Raw genomic sequence first — 11,410 nt, forward strand, 5'->3', positions numbered from 1 at the left:
GGTACACTCTCGTACCTCAGCCAATTGGCTTCGACAGCAGATGCTGCTGAGCATTTCGAGCCATTTCACAGCCAAAGTTTATCTTGACCTCAGCTGATGTTCCACGTCTGGAACGTGGGGCCTTCCTGACCCAAATGACTTAGCCACTCACTGAGACATGGAGAAAGCTCAAATCTTGGTTTTAAATGGTGCACTGCTGTCCGTCCAAAGAAAGTTGACAAGTTGCCAAGTGATCACGTGGTGATCTGCAGTCACATGGGCCAAGCTGTGCTAAATGTTCCCTCAGGGAGTGGAGATTTTCATGAGATTGAAATTTGAGTGAACGAGAATTGTGTTGCAGCTGCTCTGAGCAGCATTAGAGGTAATTAAAAAGTATCTTTTATTTCAGCTGTGCTGTTATACTTCTGTAAATTGAGGGGAAAAAGATTATGTGGGTGGAATTATGATGGAAATAAGGAACTTACAAGAAATGCAAGAAAGGAGTGGGGCATTCTTTCGGAATGTTGGCTGTACTGACCTTAAAATTCAGATCTTCACAAAGTCAAAAAAAAATCTCATCCAGGATTAAAACCTCTCCTCTATTGTTAGGAAACACAAGACACATTAACCCTCACTTCCTTCAGGCCACCACCCAGCCCCCAACTGGCCATTCGATAAATCACTTCATGACGCGGATAAATACTCAGCAGACCCCAAAGAGGCAAGTGCATCTCGACCACCCCACCTGTATTATACTATAACCCTCTGAATTTTCCTTTCTTGTTCCTCCAACTATGCCATCCCTCCAATGCATTGAAACCTTGACTCATCACAATTCTTCCATTCTAACTCATTCTATTCCATCAAAACTGTGAAAAGCTCTATCTCCCTCAATCTTTTCATCCTCTTAAAATCTACAGACTTTCAATATCCAAGTCTGACATCCCTTAATCATAACTTCATGACTTATCCTGTCCTCTCACAAATTAAAGAAACACATGCTGACTGGAATATTTAGGGTTTTTTGCTGAACTCATTCTGCCCGTGAACCTTTACCCATCACTGTACGTACATTCTTCTTGTGTGACTCTTTCATCTGAGACCATCTGGAAAAGGCTAGTGCCAGTTGACATTGCTTTCTGTTGACTAGCCAATTAACCAAGATTCACCGCACAGCTGACCAATGTCTTTGACTAGCAAATGTAAACATTACAGTGAGACGCCCCAGAAAATAAATAGTTCATTTACAAGGTGAAAACATGATGTTGCCAACTCTAGTAATCAACAAACTCACATCAAGCACAGAGGATTAGACATATTTTAAGCATGTGTTCAGGGGGTTAGATTTGCTTGTTTTCCCTGTTGTTTTATTGATGCCGCTTATTCTTTACTTTATAAAGTCTGTGCTTCAAGTGTAATTCAGTTGGGAATTTCTCTCCCTTCCCTATTGATGTCTGCTGTATTGAACTCATAAAAGCCCTTCTGTCTGATCTAAACAATGCACTATCCCCAATATGAAAGGCCAGCTAGGTTTCCTTACTTTCAAATCTCTGTCAACGGCTGTTATCAAACAGCCACTTGGACAGACCTGGCCCACCAATTGGCTTTTCCTTTCACCCGCACCCTAGTAGCTCATCTGGCAATTCACCATGCGGGAACCACAGGGGCAAAATCACAATGTATAGTCTAGTTTATCAGTCCTCCACTTTGGGTTCCATCCTTTTACACAGTGACTAGCTATGTCTGTCATTTCTACCATTTTCTTTAAGCTGAAAGTAATTATTTTGAATAATGGGCTGTTTTGAATAAAGGCCCTTCAGTAGTTGCTGTAAAGACAGGGTCACTGTAATTGAATTCTGAGATGCTGCTTGCACTTGCTGTTATTTTAAACTAGCCACTATCTCAGTAAACCATCAGCATTACACTAATGACAAGTTTAAATATCATGTCAGTTAATCAGTACCTGCTAGAAACTTTAACTCCTTCACTCCATGGATGCCTTTTAAATATATGAGTGCAGGTAAATAAGGAATTGAATACCTACATATCATTTTTTCCAGAATGTTCTTTTATTTTGCCTTTGGATTTCTTTGCTTTGCTTGTCACCTCACTCTGATGTACCTTTTTGCCTATGATCCTGCACAAAATCAAAAGCACAGATTGAATGTTAATTAAATCACAGTAAAGTCCGGACATTATTTTCTGGGTCTGTCTGTGCTGTGAGAATGGGTTTCTACATTCCACAATTAAATAACTACCAGTGTTTCACAGGGCACCATAAATCTCATTACAGGACAGAGAGCCTAAGTGGGACACTTTGCACATCAAGGCCAAGCTGGGAACCCTTTCATCACATGCTGCCAGGTATTCTTTTAGCTCCACTTTGTAACTCACTTCAAAGTAGAAGAGCTTTGTACAAAGTACTCATGCGTGGCAGCTACTTGAGGTTAGTTCGCCATCAAACCTGTGTAATTCTTTTCCTATCTTAAAGTTGTGGAAATCAGCATTGGGGATCTTGCTGTTCATTCCCAAGAGAAATAGTTGAATAGAAAGTAATTCCTATCCATGCATTTATTGATAACTATTGTCTGGATGGGTGCGGCTCCAACAACGCTCAAGAAGTTCGACAAAATCCAGGACAAAGCAGCCGCTTGATTGGCACCCCATCCATCACCTTAAACTTTCACACCTCCCACCACTGACAGTGGGAGCAGTGTGCGTCAACTACGAGATGCACTGCAGCAACCCGCCACGGCTCCTTCGACAGCACCTTCCAAATCTGCGACCTCTACTACCCAGAAGGATAAGGTCAACAGATGCATGGGAACACCACCACCTGCAAGTTCCCCATCAAGACATACATCATCCTGACGTGGAGCTAAATGGTCATTCCTTCACTGACACTGGGTCAAAACCCAGGAACTCTCTTCCCAACAGCACTCGAGGTGTACCTACACCACATGGAGTGCAGTGGTTCAAGAAGGCAGCTCACACTACCTTCTCAGGGGCAATTAGGGACAAGCAACATATGCTGGCCTTGCCAGTGATGCTTGTCTTCCCACTGTCTTGGTGGACCATACATAAAGTATGTAATGCAGAGTGAGGGGGATATATTGTATAGATTCCTTATATGAGTTCTCCATTATTGAGTGGGTCATGACATAATATTACAAAATACATAGCTAGATAGATTGATTAGCAGACTGTTGCCAAGAAGCTTCTGAGTGTCAGAAGATCCGTAGGATTGAATTAGGGTCAGAGATCTGTTTCTCTTTACAATCTCTCTTCATGTGTAGCTAAGCTTTTCATTTTGACAGCTACTGGGAAATAGCATTAAATGCAATTAAGGATGTGCCTTTGGGTAGAACAAAATGGGTCCAATTAAGGTCAAATCTGGTTTCGGAATGCCTTGGCAGATCTTCCCTAATCCCTCAATGGCTGGCTACAGAGCTGAAAGCAAACATGGAGCCTCTCAGTTGGTGCAAGTTGCGAGTAGTTCTCATCCTAATTTGGTTCTGCTGTCAGCCGTGAAAAAAATATACAGTATGAGCCAAGTACCCAGCCAGTGCTTAATATCTCACTAATTCCTCCCAATTAACATCTGGGACTAAGAATGCCAAAGCATATTGTAACAGTAACAATTACACTCTAGGGAACACCATCTCCCAGTGATCACATCAGGTCAGTATCTCTTTTTCTGCTTGCAAAGCCTAAATGGTGGATCTCCAGCATGTTGATAGTGAGAACAGATAAAGAAAGATATATCTTAATTAGTTGAAAAGGCTTTTGTTAGTTTTTTCTACCCCTGACTGGAAGGGAGTATCTCACATTGAAACCACTCAAGTCTATGCTTAAGGTCCTGTTTAACTGATGATGTTATTTTGCGTCCTTCATGCAAAACTAGTTCAGTTAATTAATCTAAGATAAAACAAGAATACAGTCCTTATGCTCAACTCAAAATGATGGACCCAAATTTGCTGTCAAAATGATGTTAAGGATGAAGGGGCTTACTGTTACTTATGCATAAATATGAAACTTCAGGTGGAGTACCTGAAATGTGCTTATATGCAAATTTCCAAAGGATGCTGTCCAAATTGCATCAGTCCACCATTAGCTTTGTGAAAAGCAGAAGCTTGCTGCCTGCCTCATCATTGAAATGCATTGAACATCTGGAAGTTGCTGTATTTGTGCACAAGATATGAACTGAACTCATCACAGATAGTCAGAAATCGGTAGTGTAAGTATAGCAATGTGATGATAATTAATTACTGCAAAGCAACGTCTCTGGCACCGCAATTTCGCTTTTACAAGTGTGGAGACTCATTTCTTCAGGTTTTGAATTTTTAATGGCGATTTTAAAATTTCCCAATTTTAAATCTTTTTTTTTTTTGTTTTCTCACTTTACCTTATCTGTTTCCTTTTTTTTCTTTCTCGCCATCCAATCTTTCTTGCCCTCTCTTTATTTCTCTTTCTGTACCTGATTTAATATTGAATTCAAACAAAAAACTACTGCGGATGCTGGAAATCCAAAACAAAAACAGAATTACCTGGAAAAACTCAGCAGGTCTGGCAGCATCAGCGGAGAAGAAAAGAGTTGACGTTTCGAGTCCTCATGACCCTTCAGTCTGCTGAAGGGTCATGAGGACTCGAAACATCAACTCTTATCTTCTTCGCCGATGCTGCCAGACCTGCTGAGTTTTTCCAGGTAATTCTGTTTTTGTTTTTAATATTGAATTCCCCCATTCTAATTCACCCTCCTTCCAGCTTTTCTGCTATTTATTTCCAAATCCGCTGATCTGATTGGTGAAGAAGATACCTTGCTGTTTGCCTTGTTTCCCTCCCTGCGCTGTTTTCAGTTTGTACTTCCTGAAACTTAAATGGGCAAAAATGCTTTGAGCTGGAGGATGCAAAGGAAAATCTAACTCATGGAAAACGCACTGTTACAGCAAAAGCTGGCTCAGAATATCATCTATTCATTGATCATTCCGGTCAATCTGCTGCAAACTCTCAATAAACCATTGCAACCCCACAGAGGATCAAGTCCGGTCGATACCCACATTGTGAAGTTGGAAATGAAGGCAGCAGCTGGAATTTGCATTTGGAAAACTGCATCTTTGGGTCGAGAAGCTCGATTGACCATAGTGGAGGAAACAGCTGTGAATGCATAGCGGGAGAAGATAGTGGATTTCACTATGAAATCTGTCATATGGGGTTTACTGTCCTGCAAAAGAGAAAAACAGCAAAAACGCAAGCATTAGTATCCTGAGACAACATGCTGAGCAGAAATGAAACATTTTTCTGTTAATTTTCTCCATGGGCTGGAGCGTGTTGGAAGTTGGTAGCCCCAAGAGGAGGCTGTGTCATAATGGTATTGTCACTGGGCGATTAATCCAGAGACCCAGGATAATGCTTTGAGGACCTGGGTTTGGAACCCACCATGGCAGATTCAAATTCAATAAAAATCTAGAATTAAAACTCTAATGATGACCACAAACCCATTGTGGATTGTTATAAAAACCCATCTGGTTCACGAATGCCATTTAGGGGAGGAAATCTGCTGGCCTACATGAGCCTCTTAAATGCCCTCTGAAATGGCCTAGCAAGCCACTCAGTTGTATCAAACCGCTAAAAGCCTAAAAAATGGAACGAAACCGGACGGTCCATGCGGCATTGACCTAGGCACTGGAAATGACAATGGCAAACTCAGCCCTTTCGACCCTGCAAAGTCCTCCTTATTAACATCTGGGAGTTGTGCCAAAATTGGAAGAGCTCCCTCACAGAGTAGTCAAGCAACAACCTGACATGGTCATACTCATGGAACCATACCTTACACGTAATGTCCCAGTCACCACTATCACCATCCCTCCAGAGATGGCGGCACAGTGGTATGAAGTAGGGAGGGTATTGCCCTGGGAGCCCTCAACATCGACGGCGTTATTTTGCATCTCGCCTTCATGGTGAGGTAGAGGGAAAACAGAATTAATTTAGATAGCTCTCACCTTCATTAACAGGTTAGAGAGAAAGCTGAATGAATTGAGTCAGATATCACCTTCACCATCAGGTGGGCTATAGCAAAGAGCAAGCAAAGTATTTCAGCTCAGCAGAAGTAATGGCACATTTTTCTTAACTGAGAATGGCTCTGATGGTGAGGGCTGCCAAGGAGGCCATGACATTTGCCAGCTTTCAAAATGAATAAGTTTAGCTGCGAGGGTCTAATTTTGAAAAAGAAAGAGCTGAGAAATGCTTGCAGTAGAATAATTAATATTACAATGCGAGGTATGTCTTTACAATCATGCTTTACCTATACATTATTGGCAAATTATTGTTAGTTAAGAGTAGCAAGGGATATGGGACCAAAGTGCTTAAATGGAGTGAGGTTCAGATCAGTCATGATCTAACTAAATGTTGGAGCAGGCTTGAGGGGCTGAATGACTTACTCCTGTTCCTTACGTTGTGATGAAACCTAAACTTACCTTAATCTGAAGTTCGGAGGTCAGGAACTCCAGTTCCCGATGAACCTCGGGTCTCCCGCTCATGAGCCAGCCAGGAGCTGGCCAGACATGCCAAGTATTACCTTTTTATGTTCTTCAGGCTGAGGTCTGGCCTTGCACGCCTGCGCAGGTCAGATGAGCTGGAACAGAGTGCCATTATCAAGTGAGCGTCTCTGGGACAGGGACATGGGAGGAGACAGGGAGAGGCCCCAAACCAGGGAGAGATCCCAACAGGAAATCCCAGTCAAGGGATAAAAGGCAGGGAACAGAAATAGGTCCCATTAAGTTAAGTTAAAAGAAAGAAGCAAAGAAATAGGCTCCAAGTTAAAGAAAGCACTGCAGGGAGCAGACTTTAAGTGAAGTGGGCTCGAGGGAAGCCCTGAAGGTCCGAAAAGGCAACCAGAGGTTAGTGACTCTGTGCAAAGGGGCAAAGGTACCCCTCTTGGAGCAGTGGTTTTCTATTTGGCATGGCCAAAGATATGAAATTCTGCTTGGAAGGTGAAGCTTGAGTGTACTTGGAGATCCAGGGGAAAGGAATCTCGGAAGGCGAGAGTGAAACCTTGGAGGTAGATCCTTGTTGAAGCCATCCAAGAGGGAGCAACTTTTGGAGAGAATTCCAAGTCGAGATTTTCAATATGGAGATTGGAAGCCTTTGTGAGGAAGACAAAGTTTCAGTGAGATCGGGTGGCTCACAATGTGACAAACGTCTGGGTGGGTTGTTGAGAAATCCATGGAATCTGCTTTGGTAGCACCTGTCACCTATTGTGTAGTGTGGTGTGTTTGGTCACAGTTTGCTTGTTAATTCACATGGACCTCATACTTACCCTGAATGTTAGAGTATAAGATAGATCTTATGAATTGTTTTATCTTTCTGAACTTGTACAGCAAAGTTTATTTTTGTTTGTTTAAAACCTGTGGAATCCTGTGGCTCCTTCTCTCAGCCAAAAGAAGTTGGGTCACACAGAACCCTGTACTTCAGAAATGAATGGTTTATATATTCATGCCAGTAGCATCCATTTTTCGCCACCAGCTCCTTGCAGTCAAATGGTATGAATCCACAGACAAAGAACAAAGGCTTGCTTTTTGAAGGCACATCTCTCAGAAATATCTCTATCACTTTGCATTGTTCAGTGACTTTGTTATGTAGGCAGCTATTTGCTCATGGCACAATGTCACATCAGCAATACAGTTAATAGCCAGTTAATGCTTTTTAAGGGAGGATTGTTGGCCAAGAAACTGGGACAGCATTCTACTCTTCTTCAAACTGGGATCATAAAGTTTACTTGTACCAGTAAAACAGAGTACCAGTTTAACATTTAAAGGCTGACATCTCAATCAATACAGCATCCATTCATTACTGTGACTGAGTGTCAGCCTAGATGACTTCAATCCAATCATAAGGCAGGACTTTCTGACTCAAAAACAAGGCTGGTACAAGAATATACAACAGTAAATTAGATAAATACCTGAAGGAACAAAAAATTTAGCAGAGCTTTGAGGAAAGAGCAGGGCATTGGGATGAATTGCAGAGGTCTTTCAAAGTGCAGGCCCAGGTATGATGGGCCAAATGGCCTCATTCTCTGCTGTAAGATGCAGTGTACTCTTTTGTTGTTAAAATCAGAATATTTTCAAAACAAATGGCCTTGGAATGCAAATAGTTTAATCTGTATTCTTCATTTAAATTTATTTGTGAGAAGTAAATGAACCTTATGAAGCTCCCATGACTGAGTGCTTTTCCATTATGCTTAATAGGTTCTGAACTGAAAAAAGTGGATAATCCTTAATTCTCCCATCATTAACAATGGGTCCCAGCACAGACAAATGTTCTGCGTGTGAATGAATGGGGGAACTTATGGTTATCCCCCATCAGAAAAAAAAATGCCGGATTTTGATTCTGTGGCCTTTATTTGCCCATGGCACAAACACAACAGGGTCGCGTATCGCTCCCACAAACTGCCCAGTTTATGTCTTCACCTAACGTGAGGAAATGTCTGTGTGGATGGGTGTTCCTGAGATTTCAGCCGCATGGAAATATCATGAAAAAGAAAACAACCCATCAAGAATGCACGACATAAGGGCAGGTAGGAATTTGGTAGTTTTGCTTAATTTACATTCCGAGGCCAGAGAGTAACTTTGCAGAACATATCCTTAGTAGAAGAAAAGGTTGGGTAGAGTCCAGTTGAGGATGAGTTGAAACAAATCTGTGGAAGGAGCTAGTTTGGTGCATTGAAAGGTCTTTTCTTGTCCCAGATGGTCATATTTTGAATGTTATGAGATGTGAATAACAATTCATGATTAGTAGAAGGAAGGACAGACTTTAGAGCACTTTTCAGAGCCACCAGACCTCTCAAAGCACTTTTTAGCCAATGAAGTGCTGTCACCATTCAACAGGAAACATGGCAGCTAATTTACACAGAAGTTCCCATAACTAGCAATGTGATTATCACCAGAAAATCTGTCCTTTTGTGATTTTGATTAAGGGATAAATAGTGACCAGGAAAACAGGGAGAGCTCCCCTGCTCTTTTTTGAAATAGTGCCATGGGATCTTTTACATCTGCCTGAGCAAACAGATGGGGCCTCGGTTTAATATCTCATTCTGAAGCCAGCACCCCCAATAGTACAGCACTCCTTCAGTACTGTCTTCCTCCTCCTTCAGGTACCATGCCCTAAGAGGGCCTTGGTGACCATGGACTTCCATTGGATTGGTCCATGATTATACTTGGCAAAGTACTGTGGTGGTTTGCATTACCTTCTGCAGAATGGCTGACCAGGAAACTCTCTGACTCTCACTGCCTGCCATTGGTGTACTGGAAGGATTTACAGGCTGATAATCAACCTGTCTGGCCACATTTTGAATTTACCTTCTGTAACCTTCAAGTCCTTGAGTGCACAGGACATGAACCCAGAGCTTCTGGCTCAGAGGCAGGGATGCTACCACTGTGCCACAAGACCCCTCCCTCAGTACTGTACTGGAGTAATAGCCTTGATTTTTCACAACCAGCACCATCACTATTGGTCCTTCATCTCATTTGCTGTTTCTGAGATCTTGCTGTACCAAAATGGCCACGTCTTAAAAGAAAACACTCTCAGACATGGGCATCGCTGCAAAAGGTGGCGTTTGTTACCCGTGCCTAACTGCTCTCGACAGGGTGGTGGCGAGCTGCCCTTTTGGACCTCTAACAATCCCAGTGGTGAAGGTGCCCCCCACATGTTAGATATGGAGTCCCAGGGCTTCAATCCAACGGCGCTGAAGGAACATGAATTATGTCTAAGTTTGCCTACCAAACATCAGTGACGACACTTCAAAAACGATTAATGGTTGCAAATTTCTCTGGGTGTCCTGAGGACTTGTTTCTTAATTTTCATCATGCACCAGATGGCGCTGCCATTGCAAAAGGGAATCAAAGAGCCTTAAAAGGCGAACTAGAAAATGTCACAGTGCAGGTGGAGTAACGTTCTGGTGCTCGCTCCTGGAGTAGTGTTGGTGCAGAGTCCGAGCTGAAAGGACAAGGTCAGAAATTCCACCACGGTAATCCCTCAGGACTCCTGCGAACCGCTGTCATTGATAAAAGCTGCAAGAACTGTACATTTCTGCACAGTTCTGGTTTTCTACCACTCAAACTAAATGGATAATATAAAAAAATCAATGACTTACCGATCTCTGTGATACAACGACCTGCCTCGGAAGACGCTGAAACCCCTTAAACATAAAATCGCATTAGGTCAGAACAAGTTTCATTGAGTCACTTTTAGACTATTCAATTCTTGCGTCACTTTTATGAAAATTTGCTGCCAAACTTTATAAATTGCATCAGATATAAAGGCAACTAAAAATACAAACTGTATAAATTTGATATAAGATCTAAATACTTATTGTTTTTTTTCCCCTTTCATCGCTGCTCTTTGATTCAAGTCTTCGGCCTGTTACAGTTATTTTTACTCATTTCACTAAACTCTCAGGACTTTGATATTTATTATGTATCTGGTTTGAAGGCATTCACTTACAGATTGGAAGTCTGTGTCGGCTTCGCCCTTTAAACCCCAAGGCTCCTGTCCCCAAACTGCAAGAGAAGAGCATGATAATAAAAGTAGGGCGATCATTGTCCCGCTTCCTCTGCTGATGTTTTGCAGTGTGAAGCTGGATCAGCTTTAGTTTGAACTGACTGACTCACACTGATTAGTCCCGGAGGGCATGGCTGAACTGGAGAGGTGGTCCCCTGGCTGCAGCCTAGTTGGCTCCCCCACTTTCTGTCCTTTTGCTTTGAAAGTACATTTCAGAGTTTATTTTAAAACATGATTTTTGTTTTAAAAAAAAACAACTTGGATATATATGCTTAGAAAGACAAATTTGCAAATCTAAGGGTGAAGTGGATGTGGGACTAATTGGGACTATTTCAAACAGTTGCCATAGGCACGATACATGGTTCTGCGCTACATGGTTCTTTGGTGGGTCCACAAGGGGAATATGCAAACGTTTGAGGGTATCCCCAGGAACTGGAAGGAGTGATGGAGGCTGAGCTTATACTGCAGCCTGTGAATTCAAATCGCCCTTTGCAACCTTATGACACTTCAGGGGGTATTCTCAATTATCGCCCACCTGTTTCTTGTCTGAATAACAAGCAGCCCGAAGAGGAAAATTGGAGATGGGGGAATGTAGGCTGCCCCTTGCATGCTCAAGGCAAATGGACAAGTGTTAATGGACAAATAGCCACCCACCTATCCACATGTGAGGATCTTTAAATGTGCACATCGGGGCTTGACCATGTTGCTGGAGCCCAGTTGAAATTTTGAAGTACAAATGAATGGATTGTGTGTGATATACACTCCTCCTGTTTGTGCTAGATAGTGTTTAGCCCATGCAGTGATTCCCTAAGGGAAATGCTGATGGCTGCTCCACAAAAAGGCACCCAAACAATTCTTTTTCCCTTTTGAGCCAACA

At 42.3% G+C, this 11,410-nt stretch overlaps 1 protein-coding gene across 1 annotated transcript in view; it reads right to left on the minus strand.

The window, feature by feature from the left end:
* itih5 (inter-alpha-trypsin inhibitor heavy chain 5) overlaps positions 1-10,629 on the minus strand; it is a 50,217-nt gene extending 39,588 nt beyond the window's left edge. Inside the window, exons 1-4 of the mRNA XM_078552970.1 lie at positions 10,477-10,629; positions 10,127-10,171; positions 5,037-5,200; positions 2,024-2,116 (exon numbers count right to left, since the gene is read on the minus strand). Coding sequence (XP_078409096.1) covers positions 2,024-2,116; positions 5,037-5,200; positions 10,127-10,171; positions 10,477-10,572 — 398 coding nt within the window. The 5' untranslated portion in view covers positions 10,573-10,629. The remainder of the gene's footprint in view (positions 1-2,023; positions 2,117-5,036; positions 5,201-10,126; positions 10,172-10,476) is intronic.
* Positions 10,630-11,410: the final 781 nt, after the last annotated feature.

Source organism: Cetorhinus maximus, chromosome 12, assembly GCF_964194155.1.
Source record: "Cetorhinus maximus chromosome 12, sCetMax3.hap1.1, whole genome shotgun sequence".
Taxonomy (NCBI): Eukaryota; Metazoa; Chordata; class Chondrichthyes; order Lamniformes; family Cetorhinidae; genus Cetorhinus; species Cetorhinus maximus.